The sequence below is a fragment of the Artemia franciscana genome, chromosome 4 (assembly GCF_032884065.1).
Source record: "Artemia franciscana chromosome 4, ASM3288406v1, whole genome shotgun sequence".
NCBI lineage: Eukaryota > Metazoa > Arthropoda > Branchiopoda > Anostraca > Artemiidae > Artemia > Artemia franciscana.
This window is the reverse complement of record NC_088866.1, coordinates 16,248,774-16,275,961: the sequence shown is the minus strand read 5'-3', so window position 1 is coordinate 16,275,961 and position 27,188 is coordinate 16,248,774. Positions and strand designations below refer to the sequence as shown.

The 27,188-nt window shown below is 36.8% G+C and overlaps 1 protein-coding gene across 4 annotated transcripts in view; it reads right to left on the bottom strand.

The window, feature by feature from the left end:
• The window catches only part of LOC136026058 (sodium- and chloride-dependent GABA transporter 1-like), a 165,617-nt gene that overhangs the window by 96,451 nt on the left and 41,978 nt on the right, over nucleotides 1–27,188 (bottom strand). The window contains exon 1 of one of the 4 annotated variants that reach the window (XM_065702241.1): nucleotides 15,945–16,280. The exons of the other annotated variants lie outside the window; for them this stretch is intronic. Coding sequence (XP_065558313.1) covers nucleotides 15,945–16,185 — 241 coding nt within the window. The 5' untranslated portion in view covers nucleotides 16,186–16,280. Of the gene's footprint in view, nucleotides 1–15,944; nucleotides 16,281–27,188 lie in introns of those variants that run through there. 4 annotated transcript variants of the gene reach the window in all.

Here is a 27,188-nt window from a genome sequence, read left to right as displayed (position 1 = left end):
CCTAAATATCCATGTGATCTTTACATGTGATTTCTTCATCCCCGTTCTACGGATGAAGGATGACAGATTACCGAAGATTGTCCTTTTTGGCCAACCGTCTGGGGCTACACGGAAAGCAGGTCGTCCTTGTCTGGGTTGGGAGGATGTCATAAATAAATGTTTAAAGGAAATAGGAACTTCCTGGGAGTGTGTAAAGAGGGAGGCTTTAAATAGATTAGGTTGGAGAAGGAGCGTGCGTAGCTGTGTTGGCCTCAGGCGGCTTGGTGCTGCAGTGAGTTATTAGTAGTAGTAGTAGTAGTAAATATCTATCAACTATGTAAATATCTATACATAGTTGGTATGAATGTCAATTATACCAACTATAATTCTAACGAACTGTCGTCATAAATTGGTTTTTAGAGTTTTTCTCGTATTATAAACAATAATAAAATGGCTGACTTTATCGTAATTAGACAGGTGCAAAAAAGTGTTTAAGCTTCAAATAATCCTAGCAGAGAGCGCATGTCTCATTGGTTTTAAAAATCAGTTTTCCTAAACGTCGAAGGCCAAAAAGTAAAATAACGAGAGCAAATTTTCTTACAACAAGTTTGAAATACTTTGCAGCATTGCGGAAAAAACTGCAATATTAATAACACAATTTTTTTAAATTATATTAACTGCACATCTTAAATTCTTTTTATGTTCGTCAGGTTTCTAAAATCTGTATTTAAGATAAAATTTAAAAAGAAGTTGAATTTTTATTCACAATTCTTCAAAAATGCCAAGAATAATAAATCCCTTAGCATTTTTATGTGACAAAATTAAAGATTCCTTTAAAGGAAAATTTAAGAGAGACACGAAGTAAATCCTATATCTAATACCCTATATTAACAGAAACTCAAACTGACTTCTATAGTTTCTTCGCCTAAATTGGAAAAAGACTTTTTTTTATACACTTCATTGCGAACACTGTTTAAACCTAAAAAACGAACAAAAATTAATTTTAAAAAACCTAAGTTTTTATAGTGAAAGCAAAGAGCAAAGTTGAACCTTAAAAAAATACTACTTTGCAGTTTATGCAACAGAATATTAGAGAACTGTTGCAAATAAACTGGTTTGTGATATTTTCCTACGTTTATAGAATTCTAAAAAACTAGCGATTTACTGAAAACTAATTTTGCTTGAGTTTTTTAGAGAATTAAAATTGTACAGTCCTTTTTTACTGCAGTCTACATCAGGATTTGCTGCTCCTAACCCTGTTTTGTTACGTCAATTTTGCGTTTTCAGTAAAGCACAAGTTTTTCAGGATTCTACAAATATAGGGAAATATCACGAACATGTTTATTGGAAACAGTTTTTCAATATTATGTTGCAGAAACTGCAAAGCAGTAATTTTGACCGTTTTAAGTTTTAACTTCGCTCTTTACTTTCATCAGATTTATTTTTATTATTAATCGATAGACTGGATTTGGAATTTGACTTATTTTAGAGGACAGCGAATGGCCCTTTTCCAAAAATCCTGTACAACCGGTGGCATGCACCACCCGCGGTAGGACTGGGCATTGTGTTGAAGTAAGTATACAGGGCTTTTGATTGTAGGTTATTTTTTCGGGGAGAGGGTTGGGGGACAAAGAAAAGTATAAAAACACATTTATAATCTGTTTATGTGCAGTCTTGTTACGTCTTACGGATCGGGAAAAAATTTAGAGGGGTCGTGTCCCCCGTATGCCATCTTTGGCAGAAGTAGCGCCCTCAGGATGTACACGAAGTGGCGGGGAGCCAGCAACTTTATTTTAAAGGATAAGCAAGTAACGTGTGATGCAACATCACATATTTGAACGCAGTAAAAGCTAAGTAAATTACGTCATTTTTGTTTGATTGCTTTTTTGTAGAAGTTTCAATAAAAATAAACATTCTCTTTGCACAATGTTTGAATTGTTTCACTAAATTTAAACCTAATTTCGTCCTTGCCTGTATCTTCTTGAAGGTTATTTTTTATGTAAATAAGCAAATTTGAGGGGAAGTTCTATTTTTCAGTGTCAATGCTGATTTTATAATTTGCCGCAGTTTAATAAAACTTTATGCAGAGCATTATACGTTGCGAAGTTAGACTCTGAACGCGACTTTACCTTCAAATAAGGAGCCAACGCGAAAGCAGAAACCCAGAATTTGGTTAAAGATTTCAAGCCAGCAAAAGCCAAAATGACTAAACCTTGCAAAATTCCACAATGAGTTTTATAAAATATTTTTTTGTTAAATATTTTTATAAAATACATTTTTTTGGCTAATTGGTTGTCTCGTGGTTTTGATCTAATGATTATGAGAAAAAAAGGAGCGAGGGAGGAGGCCTAGTTGCCCTCCGATTTTTGGTTACTTTAAAAGGCAACTAGAACTTTTAGTTTTTTACAAATGTTTTTATTAGTAAAAGATATACGTAACTTACAAATTAGCTTACGTAACGAACTTCTGTATTCTCATGTTTTTATTACGTATATGAAGGGGTTCACCCCCCTCGTCAGTACCTCGAACATTACACTAAAGCTTAAACTTTGTCCCAATTTCTTAAGAATAACCCCTGAATCACAAAAGCCGTAGAATTAATAGCTGAAATTACTAAAAATGCTTTAGCGTAAAGAGCGAGGTATTAGGAGGAGGTGAGATCATCATATGCGTAATAATTTCTGTTCGTTTTAAGTTTTAATGCTTCTCCTTACTTTCGGTTGAAAAAGCTTTTTCATATTTATTTTTTCATTGGTTTTTTGAATAATGCTAGAAAATCCTGCGCTCCCTTCATGAAACTTTTCTTCCCAATGACAAATTCCTCCGAGGAAAGTTCCCCCAACATATCCACACCTTCTCAGTCCCCCCCCCCACCAACCTAAGAATCCCCCAGAAAACGTCTGAACACTTCCAAATAACCATTACTATATGTAAGCACTGCTCAAAGTTTATAACTTGTGGCCCCTCCCACGGGGACTTTGGGGGAGTAAGTCGTCCCCAAAGACATAGTTATAAGGTTTTTTGACTACGCTGAATAAAACGGCTATCTCAGAATTTTGATCCGGTGACTTTGGGAAAATAATTAGCGTGGGAGGGGGCCTAGGTGCCTTCCAATTTTTTTGGTCACTTAAAAAGGGCACTAGAACTTTTCATTTCCGTTCGAATGAGCCCTCTTGCAAGATTCTAGAACCACTGGGTCGATACAATCACCCCTGGAAAAAAAAAAACAAAAACAAATAAACACGGATCCGTGATCTGCCTTCTGGCAAAAAATACAAAATTCCACATTTTTGCAGATACGAGTTTGAAACTTCTACATTAGGGTTCTCTGATACGCTGAATCTGATGGTGTGATTATCGTTAAGATTCTATGACTTTAATGGGTTGTTTCCCCCTATTTTCTAAAATAAGGGGTAAGATCAGACTTGATGAAACTTATATATTTAAAATCAGAATTAAAATGCGATTCTTTTGATGTAGCTATTGGTATCAAAATTCCATTTTTCAGAGTTTTGGTTACTATTGAGCCGGGTCGCTCCTTACTACAGTTCGTTACCACGAACTGTTTGACAATGGTCAAAGATAGTAACTTGCAGCCCCTCCCCCGGAGAGTGTGGGGGATTAAATTTTCCCCAAAGACATAGTTATTAGGTTTTCGATTATGCTGAACAAAATGGCTATCTCAAAATTTTTATCCTGGTACTTTGGGAAAAATGAGCGTGGGAGCGGGCCTAGGTGTCCTCCATTTTTCGGTCACTCAAAAAGGGCACTAGAAGTAGTTTACTAAAAGTAAGGAGCGACGTTAAAACTTAAAACGATCGGAAATTACTCCGTATATGAAAGGGGCTGTTCCCTCTTCAACACCCGCTCTTTACGCTAAAGTTTTTTACTATTTTAAAAAGTAGAGTTGAGAGAAAGAATCAAATTTTAGCGTAAAGAGCGAGGTGTTGAGAAGGGAATAGCCCCTTCCATACACGGAGTAATTTCTGTTCGTTTTAAGTTTTAATGTCGCTCCTTACTTTCAGTTAAAAAATTCGGTTCGATTTCGGCTCTCCGCAACTGAATAAATAAAACGAAATTTGCTTATTATTTTTTTTTTTGTTAAATGGCTTTCTCTTAGTTTTAATCAGACGATTTTGAGAAAAAGGGTGAGGGAGGAGGCCCAGTTGCCCTTCAATTTTTTGGCAACTAGAATTTTTTTATTTTTAACGAACGTTTTTATTAGTATAAAATATACGTAATTTACAAATTAACTTACGTAACGAACGTCTATATTCATATATTTTCATTATGTGTATGAGGAGTTTGCCCACTCGTTAATACCTCACTCTTTACCCTAAAGCTTTAATTTTGCCCCAATTCCTTAAGAATGACCGCTGAACCACAAAGGCTGTAGAATAAATAGTCGAAATGACTAAAAACACTTTAGCGTAAAGAGCGAGGTATTTAGGAAGAGATAAACCCCCCATATGCGTAATAATCTCTATTCGTTTTAAGTTTTAATGCTGGTCCTTACTTTCATTTGAAAAAAAACTTTTTCATATTTATTTTTTCATTGTTTTTTTTAAATAATGCTAGAAAATCCTGCATGGAATTTCTCTTCTCCCATGACAAATTCCTCCAAGGAAAGATCACCACGCAGCCCCATCCCCTCGACCCCCCAACAAAATATCCCCCTGAAAAGGTCTGTACACTTCCCAATAACTATTACTGTATGTGAACACTGGTCAAGGTTTGTAACTTGCAGCCCCTCCCCCGGGGACTGTGGGGGAGTAAGTCAGCCCCAAAGACATAGTAATTATGTTTTTCGACTGTGCTGAACAAAATGGCTATCGCAAAATTTTGATCCGTTGACTTTGGGAAAATAAAGGAGCGTGGGAGGGGGCCTAGATCCCCTCCAATTTTGGTCACTTAAGAGGGGCACTAGAACTTTTGATTTCCGTTAGAATAAGCCCTCTCGCGATATTCTAGGACCAATTGGTCGATACGATCACCCCTGGGAAAAAACAAACAAGTAAATAAATAAACAAACACCCGTGATCGGTCTTCTGGCAAAGAAAACTTGAAACTTCTACAGTAGGGTTCTCTGATACGCTGAATGCGATGGTGTGATTTTCGTTAAGAAAATCGTATCCTATGACTTTTAGGGGGTGTTTCCCCCCTATTTTCCAAAACAAGGCAAATTTTCTCAGGCTCGTAACTTTTGATGAGAACGACTAAATTTGATGAAACTTACATATTTAAAATCAGCATAAAAATCTGATTCTTTTAATATATCCATCAGTATAAAAATTCCATTTCTGAGATTTTCGTTTACTATTGAGCCGGGTCGCTCCTTACTAAACTTCGTTACCACAAACTGTTTGATTCGTTACTACGAACTGTTTGATTTAATTCTCATATTCGAAATCAGTGACTTGCACTCATATATAGATGTGGATTCCAGTATGTCAAATATCTCAAAATCTTGATCTAGTGACATTGGGGAAAAAATGAACGTGGAAGAGTCTAGCTGCCCTCCACTTTTTTGGTCACTTAAAAAGGGTACTACAACTATTGATTTCCGTTAGAATCAGCCCTCTGACGACATTCTATGACCACTGGGTCGATACAATTACCCCTGGGAGAAAAAATTGAAAAAAAATAAATAAACACGCATCCGTGATCTTTCATCTGGCAAAAAATACAAAATTCCATATTTTTGCAGATAGGAGCTTGAAACCTCTACAGTTAGGTTCTCCGATACGTTGAATCTAATGGTGTGATTTTTACGAAGATTCTATGGGGGAAACACCCCCATTTAGCGGAAACACCCCTTTTTCGAAAATATGGCAAATTTTCTTAGGCTCATAACTTTTGATGGGTAAGACGAAACTTGGTTTAAGTACTATATTTAAATCACCATAAAAAATCCGATTCTTTTGATGCATACATTTTTATCAAAATTCCGTTTTTTAGAGTTTCTGTTACTATTGAGCAGGGTCGCTCCTTACTACACTTCGTTACCACGAACTGTTTAATAACCTTAATGTTAATGAATCACTGTATCAGTCATTCGTATAATGCTGATGTTACCAAATCAATGTAGAATATTGTAAAACTTGCTACTGGGGCGAATCCTCTTTAGTTAATAACTCATTTTCATTTAAATAATATAGATAGTTGATTTGGAATAAAATGGAAAGACAGTTTTTATGGCACTTGGTATTAACCAAGTGACATATAGCAATCGCAAATTCTGTCGGTTTGTCGGTCTGTCTGTTTGTCGGTCCCGGTTTTGCTACTTTAGGCACTTCCAGGTAAGCTAGGACGATGAACTTTGGCAAGCGCATCATGGATCAGACCAGATTAAATTAGAAATAGAAAATTTTCCCGATTTGACCATCTGGGAGGGAGGGGGGCGGTTAATTCGGAAAAATAGAAAAAAATGAAGTATTTTTAACTTACGAGCGGGTGATGGGATCTTAATGAAATTTGATGTTTGGAATGATATCGTGTCTCAGAGCTCTTATTTTAACTCCTGACCAGATCTGATGACATTGGGGGGAGTTGGAGGGGGGAAACCTGAAATCTTGGAAAACGCTTAGAGTGGTGGGATCGGGATGAAACTTGATGGGAAAATAAGCAGAGGTCCTAGATACGTGATTGACTTAACCGGAACCAATCTGCTCTGTTTGGAGGGTTGGATCTGGTATCCGGTGAGATCGGGGTGGGGGAGTTCGGAGGGGGAAACCTAAAATCTAAGAAAAAATTAGAGTGGAGTGATCGGGCTGAAACTTGGTGGGAAAAATAAGCACAAGTCCCAGATACATGATTGACATAACCGGATCGGATCCGCTCTCTTTTGGCTAGTTGGGGGGGGGTTGATATTTAGAAGGAATTCATGTCTCACAGCTCTTATTTCAAATCCCGACCAGATCTTTTGACATTGGGGGGAAATGTTGGAAAACATTTGGAGTGGAGGAGTCGGGATAAAGCTTGGTTGATAGAATAAGCAAATGTCCTTGATACGTGATTGACGTAACCGTACTGGATTCGCTGTCTTTGGGGGAGTTGGGGGGAGGGGTTCAGTGATTTGGCGAGTTTGGTGCTTCTGGACGTGCTTGGACGATGAAAATTGGTAGGCGTGTCAGGGAGCTGCACAAATTGACTTGATAAAGTCGTTTTTCCATGACCATCTGGGGGGCTAAAGGGAGAGGAAAAATTAGAAAAATTAGGTATTTATAACTTACGAGTGGGTGATCGGATCTTAATGAATTTTGATATTTAAAAGGACATCGTGACTCAGAGCTCTTATTTTAAATTCTGACCAGCATTAAGCTTCTGATCAAACAGTTCGTGGTAACGAACTGTAGTAAGGAGTGACCCGGCTCAATAGTAACCAAAACTTAAAAAACGGAATTTTGATACCAATAGTTACATCAAAAGAATCGCATTTTAATGCTGATTTCAAATATATAAGTTTCATCAAGTTCAGTCTTATCCATCAGAAGTTACGAGATAGAGAAATGTTGCCCTATTTTAGAAAATAGGGGGAAACACCCCCTAAAAATAATGGAATCGTAACGACCATCAGATTCATATAATCAATAGAATCACACCATCAGATTCAGCGTATCAGAGAAGCTTACTGTACAAGTTCCAAGCTCCTATGTACAAAAATGTGGAATTTTGTATTTTTTGCCAGAAGACAAATCACGGATGCGTGTTCTTTTTTTTTTTTTTTCTTTTTACCAGGGGTGATCGTATTGACCCAGTGGTCCTAGAATTTTGCGAGAGGGCTCATTCGAACGGAAATGAAAAGTTCTAGTGCCCTTTTTAAGTGACCAAAAAAATTGGAGGGCACCTAGGCCCCTCCCACGCTCATTTTTTCCCAAAATCGTCGGATCAAAATTCTGAGATAGCCATTTTATTCAACATAGTCGAAAAACCTTATTACTATGTCTTTAGTGACGACTTACTCCCCCACAGTCCCCGTGGTAGGGGCTGCAAGTTACAAATTTTGACCAGTGGTTGCATATAGTAATTGTTTTTGGGGAGTGTAGACGTTTTCAGGGGGATTTTTGGTTGGGAGGGGGGTTGAGAAGAGGGGGTTATGTGGGGGATACTTTCCATGGAGGAATTTGTCATGGGGGAAGAAGAGTTCCATAAAGGGGGCACAGCATTTTCTAGCATTATTTAAAAAAAAAAAACAATGAAAGAATAAATATGCAAAAGTTTTTTCAACTGAAAGTAAGGAGTAGCATTAAAAATTAAAACGAACAGAAAATATTACACATATAAGGTGTTCACCTTATCCTAATACCTCAGTCTTTACGCTAAAGCATTTTTAGTAATTTCAACTATTTATTCTACGGCCTTTGCGATTCAGGGGACAAAATTTAAGCTTTAGTGTAAAGAGCGAGGTATTGACGAGTGGGTGAACCCTCTCATATACATAATAAAAACGTACGAATATAGAAGTTTGTTACGTAAGCTAATTCGTAAGTTACATATATCTTTTACTAATGAAAACGTTCGTAAAAAACTAAAAGTTCTAGTTGCCTTTTTAAGTACCCATAAAATTAGAGGACAACTGGGCCTCCTCCCCCTCCTTTTTTCTGAAAATCATTCGATCAAAACTATGGGAAAGCCATTTAGCCAAATAAATAAACATGCTAATTTCGCTTTAATTATTCATCTGCGGAGAGCCGAAATCAAAACATGGATTAACTAAAAAACGTTCAGAAATTAAATAAAAAAAAAACAAGTTTTTTTAACAGAAAATAAGGAGCAACATTAAAACTTAAAACGAACAGAAATTACCCCGTATATGAAAGGGGCTGTTCCCTCTTCAACGCCCTGCTCTTTACGCTAAAATTTTTACTGTTTTAAAAATTAGAGTTGAGAGAAAGAGTCAAACTTTAGCGCCAAGAGCAGGGCGTTGAAGAGAGAACAGCCCCTTTTTATGCCGTAGCAAAAAACGTGTTTTTGCCGTAGCAAAAAACAGCAAATTTGCAGTCTCCGGTATTCGTCGTCATTACCTCTAGGATTCGAATTGGCCAGAGGGGATAGCCCGCAAATTTGGCTAGGAATAAATCACCGATTTTAATGTTCGCAGGATTCACGCCTAGTAAATGAAAGATTATAAATTTAAAGAAACTTATCTTTCCGTGAGGGCCGAGCCTTACTAATGTATCGAAGTTAACAATCAGTCCAAACTATGTGAGGTCGGCCCAACTGCTAATCCATTTCTACACTAAAAAGTGTAATTAGCGCGCAGGCAAATTATATCCAATTTCCTCTACACACCACACTTGGCTATCGTATCTAATTTTCTCAATTCAAAACGCCAAAAATCTGATTGTGTGATAAATTCAAGTATCAGATTGCACAATTTCTGTAGTCACTGAATTAATATCATGGCTAAGGAATCAAGTTCAAACAATTCAAAAGTTCAAACAGGTGTAATCCATTTGAGAGCTAGTGCAATACTGCAGCATATCAGTACTCTGCAGGCATCTTCTTTGAATGAAATTCATTTTTTTCGGTAATCTCGGTTATAACGTTTTTTTTTCTGATATTATGAGAAATAGACACATTCAGATCGAAATAAAGATTTTTAATTTTATGAATGGCTTAAGAATATTAAGTGGAAACTTTCAGGGCATGATGAGGGGGATGTTCAACTGACGAAAAGGCAATATGCGCCTACTTCCTTATATGAAATTACTCCGTATAAGAAAGGGGCTTTTCCTCTTCAACGCCCCACTCTTTACGCTAAAGGTTTTTACTGTTGAAGAGGTAGAGTTAAGAGAAAGAGTCAAACTTTAGCGTAAAGAGCTAAAGTCAAGAGTCAAACTAGCTCTCAAAGGGATACGCAAACGTCAAATACGCTACGGCAAAAAACACGTTTTTTGCTACGGCAAAAAAAGGGGCTGTTCCCTCTTCATCGCCCTGCTCTTTGCACTAAAGTTTGACTCTTTCTCTCAACTCTAATTTTTAAAACAGTAAAAACTTTAGCGTAAAGAGCAGGGCGTTGAAGAGGGAACAGCCCCTTTCATATACGGGGTAATTTCTGTTCGTTTTAAGCTTTAATGTTAATCCTTACTTTCAGTTAAAAAAAAACTTGTTTTTATGGCACTTGGTATTAACCAAGTGACATATATCAATCGCAAAATCTGTCGGTCCCGGTTTTGCTACTTTAGGCACTTCCGGGTAAGCTAGGACGATGAAATTTGGTGAGCGAATCAGGGACCGGACCAGATTAAATTAAAATAGTCGTTTTCTTGATTTGACCATCTGGGGGAGGGGGAGTGGGGGGTCGGTTAATTCGGAAAAAATAGAAAAAATGAAGTATTTTTAACTTATGAGCGGGTGATGGGATCCTAATGAAATTTGATGTTTGGAATGATATTGTGTCTCAGAGCTCTTATTTTAAATCCCGACCGGATCTGATGACATTGGGGGGAGTTGGAGGGGGGAAACCTAAAATCGTGGAAAACACTTAGAGTGGAGGGATCGGGATGAAACTTGGTGGGAAAAATAAGCACAAGTGTCCCAGATACATAATTGACATAATCGGATCAGATCCGCTCTCTTTGGGGTAGTTGGGGGGGGGGGGGGGGGTAATTCTGAAAAATTAGAAAAAATGAGGTATTTTTAACTTACGAACGGGTGATCGGATCTCAATGAAATTTGATTTTTAGAAGGATATCGTGTCTTAGAGCTCTTATTTTAAATCCTGACCGGATCTGGTGACATTAGGGGGGGAGTTAGGAGGGGAAAACCTAAAACTTGGAAAACACTTAGAGTGGAGGGATCGGAATGAAACTTGGTGGGAAAAATGAACACAAGTCCTAGATACATGACTGACATAAACGGAACGGATCCTCTCTCTTTGGGGTAGGCGGGCGGGGGGTATTTCTGAAAAACTAGAAAAAATGAGGTATTTTTAACTTACGAACGGGTGATCGGATCTCAATGAAATTTGATATTTAGAAGGATATCGTATCTCAGAGCTATTATTTTAAACCTGACCGGATCTGGTGACATTGGGGGGGAGTTGGGAGGGGGAAACCTAAAACTTGGAAAACACTTAGAGTGGAGGGATCGGGATGAAACTTGGTAGAAAAAATAAGCACAAGTCCTAGGTACATGATTGACGTAACCGGAACGGATCCGCTCTCTTTGGGGTAGTTGGGGGAAGGGTTAATTCTGAAAAATTAGAAAAAATGAGGTATTTTTAACTTACGAACGGGTGATCGGATCTCAATGAAATTTAATATTTAGAAGGATATCATGTCTAAAAGCAATTATTTTAAATCCTGACCAGATCTGGTGACACTGGGGGAGTTGGGGTGGGGGAGCCTAAAATCATGGAAAACGCTTAGATTGGAGGGATCGGGATGAAACTTGGAGGGAAAAAATAAGCAGAAGTCTTACATACATGATTTACATAATTGGAATGGATTCGCTCTATTGGGGGGGGGGGGGTAATTCTGAAAAATAAGAAAAAATGACGTATTTTTAACTTACGAAGGAGTGATCGGATCTTCATGAAATTTCATATTTAGAAGGACCTCGTAACTCAGATCTCTTAATTTAAATCTCAACCGGATCAAGCGTAATTGGGGGGGGGCAGTTGGGGGGGACCGGAAATCTTAGAAAATACTTAAAGCGGTGAGATCAGGATGAAACTGGATGGGAAGAATAGAAACCTGTCTAAGATACGTGACTGACATAACCGGACCGGATCTGCTCTCTTTGGTGGAATGGGGGGGGGGGGTTATTTTGAAAATTGAGGTATTTGTAACTTACGAAAGGGTGACCAGATCTTAATAAAATTTGATATTTAGAAGGAGCTTGTGCTTTAAAGTTCTAATTTTAAATTCCGACCAGATCCTGTGACATTGGGGGGAGTTGGAGGGGGAAACCGGAACTCTCGGAAAACCTGAAAATTGGGGTATTTTTATCTTACGAATAGATGATCGGATCTTAATGAAATTTGATTTTTAGAAGGAATTCATGTCTCAGAGCTCTTATTTCAAATCCCGACCAGATCTTTTGACATTGGGGGGGGGGAGTTGGAGGGGGAAATCTTGGAAAAACACTTGGAGTGGAGGAATTGGGATGAAACTTGGTGGATAGAATAAACAAATATCCTTGATACGTGATTGAAAGAATCGTATTGGATTCGCTCTCTTTGGGGGAGTTGGGGGGAGGGGTTCAGTGATTTGGCGAGTTTGGTGCTTCTGGACGTGCTAGGACGATTAAAATTGGTAGGCGTGTCAGGGAGCTGCACAATTTGACTTGATAAAGTCGTTTTCCCAGATTCAACCATCTGGGGGGCTACAGGGAGAGGAAAAATTAGAAAAAGTTAGGTATTTATAACTTACGAGTGGGTGATCGGGTCTTAATGAATTTTGATATTTAGAAGGTCATCGTGACTCAGAGCTCTTATTTTCCTTTTTAAATCAATCAATTGATGAATTTTGTTAGAGCTCATACCATATGATCTCTTGGCTCTTAGCTCTTCTCGCCTCGTCACAAGTGTCATATGAGCTCTTTAGCTCTTGTTTTATTTATTTTTCTTTTAAATCAATCTATTGATTCTTAGAATTTTTCTTAGAGCTCATACCATATGAGCTCTTGGCTCTTAGGTCTTTTTGCCTCGTCACAAGTGCCATATGATCTCTTAGCTCTTGTTCAATAAAACGGGCCTCGATGCTCAACTGTATGAGTGAATTATGTAACACTTTTGTCACTAAATTAGTGTAAAATATTGTAAAAACTTATTTAAAATCTTCGAGAGTTATGGCTTAAGGAACGTTCTTGCTATAGCTCTGATTGCTCAAAACCAAAGTGGATACTTTTGTATCAAACAGTTCGTGGTAATGAACTGTAGTAAGGAGCGACCCGGCTCAATAGTAACCGAAACTCTAAAAAATGGAATTTTGTAATCAATAGTTACATCAAAAGAATTGCATTTCAATGCTGATTTTAAATATATAAGTTTCATCAAGATTAGTCTTACCCATCAAAAGTTACGAGCCTGAGAAAATTTGCATCATTTTAGAAAATAGGGGGAAACATCCCCTAAAAGTCATACGATGACTCCGAATTCCACAAAATGTGGAATTTCGCATTTCTTCCCAGAAGACAAATCACGGATGCGAGTTTATTTGTTTTTTTTTTGTTTGTTTTTTTTCCCAGGGGTGATCGTACCAACTCAGTGGTCCTAGAATGTAGCAAAAGGGCTCATTCTACCGGAAATTAAGAGTTCTAGTGCCCTTTTTTAGTGACCAAAAAATCGTAGGGCACATAGGCCCCCTCCCACGCTCATTTTTTCCCAAAAGTCACCGGATCAAAATTCTGAGACAGCCATTTTATTCACTATAGTCGAAAAACCTAATAACTATGTCTTTGGGGACGACTTACTCCCCCGCAGTCCCCGTGGGAAGGGCTGCAAGTTACAAACTTTGACCTGTGTTTACATATAGTAATGGTTACTGGGAAGTGTACAGACGTTTTCAGGGGGATTTTTTTGGTTGGGGGAGTTGAGAGGAGGGGTTACGTGGGAGGATCTTTCCATGGAGGAACTTCTCGTGGGGGAAGAGACTTTCAATGGAGGGGGCAGAGGATTTTCTAGCATTATTTAAAAAAACAATGAAAAAATAAATATGAAAAGTTTTTTCTACTGAAGGGAGGAGTAGCATTAAAACTGAAAACGAACAGACATTATAACGCATATGAGGGGTTTACCTCCTTGTAATTCCTCTCTCTTTACGCTAAAGTATTTTTAGTAATTACAACTACTTATTCTACGGCCTTTGTGATTCAGGGGTCATTCTTAAGGAATTGAGACAAAATTTAAGCTTTAGTGTAAAGAGCAAGGTATCGACGAGGGGCGAGCCCCCTCATATACGCAATCAACACATACGAATACAGAAGTTCGCTACGTAAGTTAATTCGTCAGTTACGTATATTTTTTACTTATGAAAACGTTCCTAAAAAATTTAAAGTTAATGCCTTTTTAAGTAATCAAAAAATTGGAGGGCAACTAAGCCTCCTCCCTCGCTCCTTTTTTCTCAAAATCTTCCGATTAAAACTATGAAAAAGCCATTTAGCCAAAAAAAATTAATATGCAAATTTCGTTTTAATTATTTATGTGCGGAGAGCCAAGATCAAAACATGCATTAATTCAAAAACGTCCAGAAATTAAACTTTAAAACTTAAACGAACAGAAATTACTCCGTATATGAAAGGGGCTTTTCCTCCTCAACGCCCCGCTCTTTACGCTAAAGTTTTTTACTGTTTTAAAAAGTAGATTTAAGAGAAAGAGTCAAACTTTAGCATAAAGAGCGGGGAGTTGAGGAGGAAAAGCCCCTTTCATATACGGAGTAATTTCTGTTCGTTTAAAATTTAATGTCGCTCCTTACTTTCATTTAAAAAAGCTTGTTTTTTTTGTTTAATTATACACGAGAAACACTCGAGAATTTGGATGGCGAATGACGCGAACATGAGACAAAAACTGGTCAAGCAACTTCTTTATACCAGACAATTAGCTTTGGCTCGGTTGAAAAATTGTAGCTAAATTTTATTTAAGCATTTTCTAGGTATTTTGGTTAGGTTAGGTTAGAATAAGTTTATTTAGGTTACGTATTTAATATGTGTTATGCTTTAACCCCCCTCCCCCCTAATGTGCAAATATGTGGCCCAATTTTGTTTCTAAACTATTATATTTTCATCACAAGTTTGGTTTATTTCATTAGCATTAACCAAACTTCACTTTCCGAGTGTTGCTCGTATATTACTTCAGTACCCCAAAGGGCTACCGACTCTCAGAACTCAAGTACATTAGGTGGTGTGTGCCAAACGTGGCGGAACTATGCCAAGCGGGGTGGGACTATGCCAAGCGAGGTGGAACTTTGCGACACACACGTGGCGTCCTGAGATGTACACCAGGTGGCGGGAAGTCGATAATCCCTCTATTAGAACTCCGGTACATAGGTATTATACCTACAACAGTTTCGTTCTTGGTAAAATTCTAGTTTAGTGACTTCTTGCTATCTCAGAGTGGGGTTAGGTTAGGAAAATGAAACTTTCAGGGTTGGTTCTACCGGCTAAAGTATGTCCCGGCAAGGTATTTTGAAGTACCTACCTCCACTCTCTCTCCCTCTAGAGTGTCCTGACCTTTGATGACCTTTAAAAATGTGTGTGTTATAAAAGTGAAACTTTGCAAAATAGATCTTCTGCTTGAATGAAGCACAACAAAATTTTTTTCAGCTTCACAACTTTGCTTAATCCCAATTTATATGGTTTTAAAGATATGCAAATACATTTCCTAAATTTTGAAGAGAAAAAAAACATTGATATGGCTCAGTATTCTACTCAAATAACAGGAATTGCATTTTTATTTATTTAATTTTTTTAGTTTTATCACTCTTTTTGAATAAATATAGAATATAGACCTCTCCCCGTTGCGCGCAGGCCTCATGGACTAATACGCTTCGCTCTATAGGAAATGTTACCTATTTTAGAAAGCTAAAAAATGGATGCGCGTCTCTAATAATGACAAAAAACAATATGCGATCATCAGAATCTTGCTATATGCAGTAATATGCACCTCCAAGCAGTTGGAACGAGACTAAGCGTTTACTCTAAAGCATTATACTTTCGTCAGATTTTGTTATACTTTATTAGGTTTGACCTAACTTCACTTCTTGAGTGCGGTCGCTAAATCACGAAAAATGTAAGAGAAGGGGGCATTACATATTCTTTGAAATCTAGGGGGGTAGTTGGCTATTTTTTTTTTATTTGTCCGTGCTAAAAAAAAATAGAAGATGCTTTACAACAGAAATACTCAAGAAATGGTGTTTTCAAATTCAGAAGGGGAGATAACATCCAGACATCTCTCTCCTTCCTCCTTGTTAGTGCTCATGAAACATACTTCTTTCATTGTTAAAAGCAAAGTGAAAGATTACCTCCTCCGTTCTTATAAGCAAGGTATGGAAACCTCCAAACATTTCCTAATCCCACTGATACAGATATACATGACATCAAGAAGTCCAACTGATTTCCCCAACCTCCTCTTTCATCCTCCTCCTCTTGTCGTTCAACATCTCCAGGCAATGTTTTTTCATTTAATTTCTTTTCGTCCAACTCTATATTCTCAAAGGCTAAATTCTCTTTCCCATTTCTTTTAATATCCTCTTCTTTGTTCATAATAAAGAAGTTTCACTTTTAAAAGTTTCACCTGAAGTCCCACAACTATACGTAAGGACTTCCACCTTGTAACTGTATGTAAATTTAGGTAACTATCATAGTAGATAACAATTGGGTTGAAACATGTGTCTAGTAAAAATACAAACGTGAATGATCATTACTTCAAACGGGTATTTGAATACCCCAGGCCCAATGGAGATGCCGTGTTTTCTTTTAAACAAACGTGACTAATTTATTTTCAAAAATATTGATAACCTTGACTGAGTTCTCCCTCCACTTCCGAAATAAAACGATGGTGTAACAACCCGTCAAGCCAATCCAAAGGGGAAAAAGTTTTGTCTGTAATTCACACAACAAAATAGGCCTTTTTTCTCAATGCATTTCATATTATAGATTGCACCAAAAAAAAATGGTTAACTTTTATCGTAAATCGACAGGTGCCAAATAGTGTTTAAACTTTGAGTAATCCTAGTAAAGAGTACATGTTCCAATGATTTTAAAGATAAGTTCTCCTAAATATCCATGTTCATTACACCATTATACATAGTAGGTATAAATGTCCTCTTATAAAAGGAAAAAAAGAGGGGGGGGGGTAAACTGCAACTGTAAGACTATGCTAGACTTATTCTTATTAGGAAAAGGAAAACAAATATCTTTTATGAGCTCAAACAATCGAAACTGAACAGGCATACGCACACTCAACTATAAATCGCTACTCTATTTGTCATGGTGTAAAAATTATGGGTTAATCCTAAAAAATTTTATGACTATGGAAGCAGGCACGTACACAGATATTTTATTGGGGCGGGGATAATTTTAATAAGAGGTACCCAGAAATTCAAACGATTAAGTATTTCAGGGGGAGGTCAGGCCACAAGACGCCATTATATGATTATGTGGAGAACCTGTCTTTGCTAAGGCTGACAATTGATTACAATTGTCAGCCTTAGTTAAAATCCTTAACTATTTTTTCTACTACGCCAAGAAATTACGATTAACTGCCAAAATTTGAACGATTTGGAGCATGATTTTTTTTATGATACTTTCTGGATCAACAAAAAAATGGCTTCGCTTAAAAAAAAAATGATTTACTTTTTTTATTTTCTTTTAGTATTTCGGAAAAAAAATAAATCAAGATATTAGAATTTGTCAATTCAATGTTTCATTTGTTTCCCATAGTCTCTGAATAAAAAGCTGAAAAAAATTAAATCAAGATATTAGAATTTGTCAATTCAATGTTTCGTTTGATTCAAACAGTCTCTGAATAAAAAGCTGTAAGTTACTCATGTACTTATCGATTATATAATATACCCTATAAAATTTCGACACAAGAAACTGGTCAGGTAACTTCTTTATACTGTCGATCATTTGGATGACAAAGATCAGATGGGATAATAACCGGTTAGTTTGCTTTGACAAGTGATAGTAAATAGTGTCTCACCATCGATGTTCAAGTTAAGATGTGGGATTTGCCAGGGACCGAAGAACAGGATATTTCTCCTGGATAAGGGCTCGTTGCCCAAAACAAAAAACAGATAAGTCAATGGACACACTATGACTTAGTACCCCCACCCCTCCCCCTAATGTCATCGTATTTTTGTTTGTTTCATTAGTTTTATCAAAAGTTTGGGCTATAAATTTGCACATTAGGGGGTGGGGGTAAAGCATAGCATATATTAAATACAGCAATGGTTAGTTTACGCATTTAATATATGCTATTCTTGACCCCCCCCCTAATGTGCAAACATATAGCTCAAATTTATTTCTAAACTATTAACCGATAAGTATGGTTACTCAATAGAAATTGTTCGCATTGAGCCTAATAGGCCTTTTTCTTACTGAGAAATATACGGATATTTTTTTTAGGGTTGGATTTTTTCTGGGGGTTAATAATTTCCACAGGATGACTTTTCCATCGGAATGGAATTTTCTTAGGGAGCTTTTGGGGAAATTTTACACGGGGGAGGGGGTATTCCCCTAGTATTATTTGAAAAACAGTCTCAAATTGAACAAAAAAATTTAACGTGTTTATATTTTTTCATGACGCAAAGCGGCAGAGGGCGAAAACTGAGCATCTACTTTTTTACCACAGCAACAGCAATCTTACATCCTCAGCCTAGGAACACAAATTTAATTAGGCTATTGTTTTGTTTTGCTCATTTGTGATTATTTCAGTATTTCGATTATTTGGATTATTATGATTATTATCCTGCTGATAAGCATCATTTAACTGACGTTTTTGGGTTGTAAAAGTAATTGTTCTGTGTTGCCAACTTTTGTTACACACAGCATCATGTCAAGGAATATTCCAGTTTGCATCTCTTATCACTTCAGAGCAGCAGACCCTTGATCAAGAGAAGAAGAAAAACAGCTGTGAAAGCAGTAGATCGTTCCGCAACATAATAAACTGTAATATGGACATTTTAAGTATATACAATTCTTCGGTGCTGCATAGCCGAATATAGTGCAACAGCTAGCACCATAGTGCTACATATAGCAGCCCAGTGCTTCAGTAAAGCCATGAAAATAGTTGGTACTTGTGTCATCTAGCCACCACACTCAAGTTCTGTCGAAAAGTGAAGATTGATTAATGGTAATAAAAAAAAAGCAAAATATGATGTAAATATAACACTTCTGCAACAAAATTATGAAAATTACAACAAAGAATTATGGAAGGGGACCGCCCAGACGGCATTATATTAAATACGTGACCTAAACTAACCTGAGCAAAATACCAACTGAATACTTAATTAAATTATAGCAACAATATGGTTTCCCACCGAGCCGAAGCTGATATTGTATGGTATGAAGACCATGAAAACCGGCTATTGTTTCATATTCGTGATACTAGATCTTGAGTTTGGTGGCTATAAGACAATAGTATTTAATAGGTTATCTTTTTAGCTAGTAGAAATTATAGAGCAATGACAGTTTTGTTATAAGAAAATGAGAAGTTCCATTGGGAAGCTGAGGTAAATTTTACTTCAATAACCAATTAATTAAAAAAGGTGTAATCCATTAAATTTCAGTATCGCCGTAATAGCAGTTACTCGTGTTGTCGCCAATCGTAGTTCGGAATAGCAAAGAGTGAGAAGCATGCAGAATGATATTTCCCCATATTTTGTATGTGTCACCACCTAGCACGATATTTTCGGGCATTATTAAGTTTTAAGCAAAAAATATTCCGTCTGAATTATTGGCCCGAAATTTCGATCATTCTGTTCATTCTGTTCATTCTGTTCGAAAACTGTCTGTTTGACCATCTCAGATTCTTCTTTCTGGTCTTATTCGGCCCAAAATTTGTCATTTCACGGAGTAAAATGAATGAACTCGACGTCTTTTTGTGTCACAAGCATTATTTGTGCTTTAAAAATAAAACTGGAACTCAATTTTTTTTATTTCTCTTATACAGGGCTGCACACTCTATTCGATAGTTCACCGACATGTTGAAATTTAAACCGACGAGTGATTCTCATCAAGGTCACATCCCTGCTATGGCTTTTTTGCCCCTTGTCAAAAGTATTCAAATTTTCTGTTACAGAAAATCTCTTGATAAGTAAAACTAAAATTTAATGAATGCTGCATACTGAAATTCTACTACTACTACTACCACTAACAACTCACTGCAGCACCACGCCGCCTGAGGCCAACACAAATACGCACGCTTCTCCTCCATCCCAATCTATTCAAAGCCTCCCTCTTTACACAATTTCAAGAAGTTGCAAGAAGTTCCAAGAAGTTCCCATTTCTTTTAAATGTGTCTTTATGATATCCTCCCACCCTAGACGAGGACGACCTGCTTTCCGTTTAGCCCTAGACGGTTGGCCGAAAAGAACGATCTTCGTCAATCCCTCATCCTTCATCCACAGAACGTGCCCTAACCATCTCGACCTTTCTTTCATTATAGCCCTAGAAAGCGGGATTAAACCACACTTTTCTTAAAGCCTACTATTTAAAATACGATCAGTCAGCCGGGTACCCAGAACAATCCGTAGGCAATTTCTCTGGAAAACATCTAGTAAAACTTCACCTGCTTTTCGGAGCGCTCGTGCTTCAGAGCCATTTTTGACAACTTTCATCAGTGTACCTTCCAATACTCTAATCTTGGTTTGCAGACTTATCTTCCTATTCTTCCAAACTTTTTTTTAACTGTGAAAAACCAATCTGAGTCTTGACTATTCTGCTTTTAACATCTTCACTGTTCCCACCGTCTTTGTTAGTAATACTACCAAGGTAAGTGAAGCTGCCCACCTGATCAATCTTTTATCTACCCAACGTCACCTTTTCATCTTCACAAATCCCTAGCCATAGTGACTTAAGTCTTCTTAACATTGATTTTCAAAAACTATTCTAGTACCCTTGACTCGCAAAAGGTCTAAAAAGTTCATTCATTTTGCTCACACTTTCATCTAGGATGCTTAAATAATCAGCATAATAAAAGTCCATGATAATTTTTCCTCCCCATTTGATTCTGTGGTCTCCCATTGCCTTTCCTGTGCTCCTTAAGACAAAGCCCATCAAAATGATCCATATAAAGAGGGATAGAACACAACCCTTCTTTGTACAGATCTTCTCTTAAGCATAAATCAGACGTAGCCTATGCTAATTAAGTAATTAATATGAAATATGTAATCCCAAGCCTGACCACCATTCTTATTCCTCCCTAAGAGCACCCATGACGAACTTCTATTAATAAAAAGCAAAATTCTACCGTGCGCTAGTTAATTACATATCAAACAGTTCGTGGTAACGAACTGTAGTAAGGAGCGACCCGGCTCAATAGTAACCAAAACTCTAAAAAATTGAATTTTGATATCAATAGCTACATCAAAAGAATCGCATTTTAATGCTGATTTTAAATATATAAGTTTCATCAAGTTTAGTCTTACCCATCAAAAGTTACGAGCCTGAGAAAATTTGCCCTATTTAGGAAAATAGGGAGAAACACCCCCTAAAAGTCGTAGGATCTTAGCGAAAATGACACCATCAGATTCAGCGTATCAGAGAACCCTACTGTAGAAGTTTCAAGCTCCTATCTACAAAAATGTGGAATTTGTATTTTTTGCCAGAAGACAAATCACGGGTGCGTGTTTATTTGTTTGTTTGTTTTTTTTGTTTTTTTTTTTTCTTTTCCCCAAGGGTCATCGTATTGACCAAGTGGTCCTAGAGTGTCGCAAGAGGGCTCATTCTAACGGAAATGAAAAGTTCTAGTGCCCTTTTTAAGTGACCAAAAAAATTGGAGGGCATCTAGGCCCCCTCCCACGCTCATTTTTTTCCCAAAGTCAACGGATCAAAATTTTGAGATTGCCATTTTGTTCAGCATAGTCGAAAACCATAATAACTATGTCTTTGGGGATGACTTACTCCCCCACAATCCCTGGGGGAGGGGCTGCAAGTTACAAACTTTGACCAGTGTTTACATATAGTAATGGTTATCGGGAAGTGTACAGACGTTTTCAGGGGGATTTTATTTTGTTTGGGGGTGGGGCTGAGGAGAGGGGGCTATGTTGGAGGATCTTTCCTTGGAGGAATCTGTCATGGGGGAAGAAAAATTCAATGAAAAGGGCGCAGGATTCTCTAGCATTACTATAAGAAAACAATGAAAAATAAATATGAAAACGTTTTTTCAAATGAAAGGAAGAAGTAGCATTGAAACTTAAAACGAACAGAGATTATTACGCATATGAGGGGTTCTAAAAATACTTTAGCATAAAGAGCGAGGTATTTAGGAGGAGATAAATACCTCGCTCTTTATGCTAAAGTATTTTTAGTAATTTCAACTATTTATTCTACGGCCTTTCTGATTCAGGGGTCATTCTTAAAGAATTGGGACAAAACTTACGATTTAGTGTAAAGAACGAGGTATTAACGAGGGTACAAACCCCCTCATATACATAATAATAATTAAAGAATATAAAAGTTTGTTACGTAAGTTAATTCTAAAGTTACGTATATTTTTTGCTAATAAAAAAATTCGTTAAAATTAAAATTAATAGTTGCCTTTTTATGTAACCGAAAAATTGCATGGCAACTAGGCCTCCTTCCCCATTCCATATTTCTCAAAATCGTATGATCAAAACTAAGAGAAAGCCATTTAGCCGAAAAAGGAATTAATATGCAAATTTCATTTGAATAGTTTACGTGTGGAGAGTCAAAATCAAACATGCATTAATTCAAAAACGTTCAGAAATTACATAAAAAAAAACTAGTTTTTTTTTAAATGAAAGTAAGGAGCGACATTAAAACTTAAAACGAACAGAAATTACTCCGTATATGAAATGGATTGTTCCCTCCGCAATCCCTTGCTCTTTACGCTAAAGTTTGACTCTTTGCCACAATTCTGCTTTTTAAAACAATTAAAAGCTTTAGCGTAAAGAGCGAGGGATTGCGGAGGGGACAATCCATTTCATATACGGAGTAATTTCTGTTCGTTTTAAGTTTTAATGTCGCTCCTTACTTTCAGTTAAAAAAAACTAGTTTTTTTTATGTAATTTTCTGAAAGAGATGGCGTACAAGTATTTGCCTCTACGTTCTTTTCTCAGCTGAATTTAAGTGACGATAATAAATAAATAAGAATCTACTGTTTTAGCGATAAAATTCAAAGAATAATCTTTAAGAAAATCTGAATCTACTTACGCCTGACTTAATGCTACTAAATTTGAAGAAAACTATGTATTACGTTTCCTATTTATTAAAGTGAGAACCCATCAGCACCTTGCCACCATTAACATTCTGACTGTTATTAGAATTCAGATAAAAAGTGCGTTTTACTGGAAAAAATTGTGTCATTTATCGAAAAATCGCTGTACCATCAATGATATAAAGGGTTCCTAATATTATTTTCAAATGCCAGAGTACACAGAATAAGTATTTTTATAAAATTAGCATAAGCTTCTAATCTATGCGATAATTTATGGAAAGATCTACGATTAGGAAAGGAATTGTATCGACGTCATCTGTTTTTGAAGATTTTCCTCCCAGCAAGCTAAGCTTCTCGGTTCAAACAACTGTTAGCATTACGTGTAAAATATTTTTTTTAGTTTTAATAAATTGATAAATTGGTATATGTAGATAAGATCCTCAGGCCAGAACTCTGGTACCAAGATGCCGCAGAGTATTGTAGCAACTTTAACCTATGAGTCATAGATGCGGAGCAACACATTCAACTACATTTCAGGGTAATAAATTGTTATACTCCCGTATTACATTTGCAGATGCGTTATGATTATTATGATTATGATTATATACGATTATAATTATTCTAAGTTATTATTTGTTTAGATCAATGGGTAATTAAAGAACTTCTGAAATAAGTTCTGTGTGTACTTAGCAATCGTCAAATTCATTATCAGTACTATTTTTGTTTTTACGCCTGTTACGACTGTGTACTATGTACTACGGCTAATGAGCATGCCTGAAAAAAGCACTTCTTGGAATAAAAGTAAATAATGACGAAGACCACACTGCCTTTCCATAATACAACTACAGAAGAGAGAATAATGAGGACTTTTTCCCAAGACAGTTAAGCAACAAAACCTATTTGAATATTTCGGCCCTACATCTAAGGGCCGTCTTCAGCAAAGAAAATAATAAACAATAAAATACTTACAATAAAAGATTTCGGTTAAAAATCTTCTTCTTTTTTTTAAATAGCCTTGGCATCATTACTTCTTAACGAAAAGTTCAGCCAAGACTGTGTGATAAAAGCTAACATTTTAGAGCTAAAAAGATTCATTCATTGAACTAACTGTATTTATTAAAAATTGTAATAATTTCTTATTGCAATGTTTGCTTCTCTGCAGCTAATCTTGTAGTTCTTTCGGGATTGGGCTTGTTTTATTCGTTCCTACTTTTGTTTTGAATAGTCTGAATAGATATTAAGTACTCTATCCACAAGAGATATTACCACACTTCTTTTAACCTGTGGAGGATGGTTAGATTTGAAGTGAAGGTATCTACTAATATGCGTAGGTTCTCTGTAAACCGTAAAATCAAGTTTATTCAAATTGCGTATTATCAATACATCTAAAAAAGGTATTTTTCCATCTGTTTCGGTCTCTAGAGTAAATTGCAGGTTTCTATCGCAAGTATTTAAATGTTCTAGAAAACCTTTAAGTTCACCTTCGCCATAATTCCAAACTGAAAATACATCGTCCATGAAACGTCCCCAAAACACATGATTAAGAAAATCATGAACTACATGATTAAGAAAATCCTAAAAGAACTACAAGATTAGCTGCTGAGAAGGCAAATATTGCAATAAGAAATTATTCCAATTTTTAATAAATACAGTTAGTTCAATGAATGAAACTTTTTAGCTTGTAAAATGTTAGCTTTTATCACACAGTCTTGGCCGAACTTTTCGTTAAGAAGTAATGATGCCAAGGCTATTTAAAAAAAAGAATGGATTTTTAACCGAAAAGTTTTATTGTAAGTGTTTTATTGTTTATTATTTTCTTTGCTGAAGACGGCCTTTAGGTATAGGGCCGAAATATTCAAATAGGTTTTGTTGGTTCACTGTCTTGGGAAAAAAAGTCCTCATTATTCTCTCTTCTGCAGTTGAAAAAAAGAAGTCTTTTCTGACCACACTTGAAAACGGATTCTATCATGTCTAGAAACTCAGGTTACCTCCAGGATGTCAGGGAAATTGATGCGTAATAACAAGTTTAAAAAAAACATTTGTTAGTGTATGTTCATTTTCGGGTATGGAGCAATACCTGTTCTTGCTTAATTTTAATGGTAGTAAACCTATAAAATTTAATAAAGACTAAAATCGTAGATTTCAGAACAAAATGAAAACTTGTAATTTCTGTGTTTCGACATCACCATTTACGGTATTATTCCCCAATAAATTTATGAAAGATACAGAAACTCTTCTTAAGACCCATTTTCAATGAGATTTTACTGATACTAACATATAGCTAGCGATAGTTCGTGATCACAAACTTTTTCATAGAAATTTTTATTGGCTGAAAAATTACACGGCAAATTTTGATTGACGTAAGTTAGCACTGCTTCTCGTGACTAAGATATTATATGAAGTTCTGTTAGTATCCAAAGTTATTTGGTTTCTAAAAAGTATAGCATAGAGGCTGCGACATTTTTAGACAAAGTATAGGGTAATCACAAAATCAAACTTCAAAATAGAACAACTTAGAGAAGGAAAAACAACATCAGCTCCAGTTTTTAGAACTAGATCGCATCAATGCGCCGATTTGGATGCTATAGCTACAGTGTCAAAACTGGATATCTTATTCACACAAGACCGTAACTCAAATGCGCTGTGTCTGTTTTGGGCCCCTATCGTCCAGATTACCTGCTACCTACGAGGCAATTGAAGCTATTCAGAAAAGAGCAGTAGTAATAATAACCTGAGGCAGAGTAGTAAATCCAACACTGGAAAAACACTTTTCCAACACTGGAAAATATGAGGCTTGAATCATTACAAGACAGGCGTGACCACTTAGCAATGTTTATTGGAAAAATCTTGCTTACCTCACCACATCACCGCCATATCTTACCACCAGATGCTGCAGTAAATGTCCGAAATAGGTCAAAGCTGAATTTAGACACCCCCCTAAATTCAAGGCAAATTGGTATCAGAACTTGTTCGTCCCTTATTTTATGGATGTGAACAGGACTTAGTCTCATACAGACTATGTGTCTTGGCTTTACTATAATTAGTCACGCCTTTACTCTCAAGTCTTCTACCAAGTTGATCAATAGATTTCGATTGGTTAGTTAATCACTGGGTTTCGCATTTGACCAACTTGGTGGAAGATGTAAGAGCAAACCATGGCTGATTAGCCTAAAGCCCATACAGATAGCCTCTGTGAGGAGGTAAAGCTGGCATGACTTTTTCAGAATTGTATGAAAATGATTAATTTAACTTGTTTATGATACGGAAAAAAAAGCCAATTGGGAAAGTCTATCAGAATCGTAGTGGGGCCACCAAGATTCTTGGGCTGACTCACTAAGTTTTGCCTTATTGAAAAAGTCCACTGGATTCAGAATGGGTTGATGACATAGATTTTAAGCTGAAAAGTTATAGCCAACAAGTCACCTGAGCTTGTAGGATTGACTTACTTGACTTATAACCCATCCGTTCTCTGTGGCTGTATTGGGGCTTTTCTCTTCTCACTGGTCGTTGAATATGACAACAGTATTCAGTTCTTTCTGACGCTAGACATGGAAGTTGGGGGAGGTTCTGTCCATTGAAGTTATCGTACCATCTCTTGCAAAGTCGGCCTCGAGGCTCTGTCCCATGTACCCGTCCTTCAAATGTGATTTTTGGGAGTTGACTTGATACCATTCATTGGATATGACCAGGTCAGCGGAGCTTCTGACTTCTAATTTGGTTCATTATAGTGCATGAGGAGTGGAGGAGTTTACGGAGATCTTCATCGGATGCTTAGTCAATGTAGGTGATTTTTGCTATGCGACAGAGGCATTTTGTTCCAAACGCGGCAATTTTACGTTGATCATCAGCTTTGTTTAACCAAGTCTCACTGGCAAACATAGCAATGGGGATTATGAGAGAGTTAAAGAGTCGGACCTTCAGTGATTTTGATAGTGACTTGCTTTTCCAGAATGACGATAGGCTCTTAACGCCTCTGGTTGTCAGGCCATGTCTACGCCTAATCGATTCGAACAATCGCTATTGGAGGTTATTAGAGGCTGCTGAGGTAGACTAAAGATACCTAATTTCCTATTTACTCTCCTTTCATGGTTAATTGTATGGCTCTAGATGTAGAATCTCTAGACACTAGCATGAACTTTTTTTGGCTGTGTTGATGACCATTCCAAAGGTTTCAGTTGTTGATACTAGTTCGTTTGTGTCTGTTTCGTGGAGATGTTCCAAATGTTCCAAAATTTTCACGATTTCGTTTGCGTCAGCTAATTTGTCGACAAGCTTCCCTCCAATGGATATATGGTTTTAGTAAGTAATAAAGCTGCTTTTAGAGACAGATTAAACAGATGAGGGGATAGGAGGCAGCCCTGGA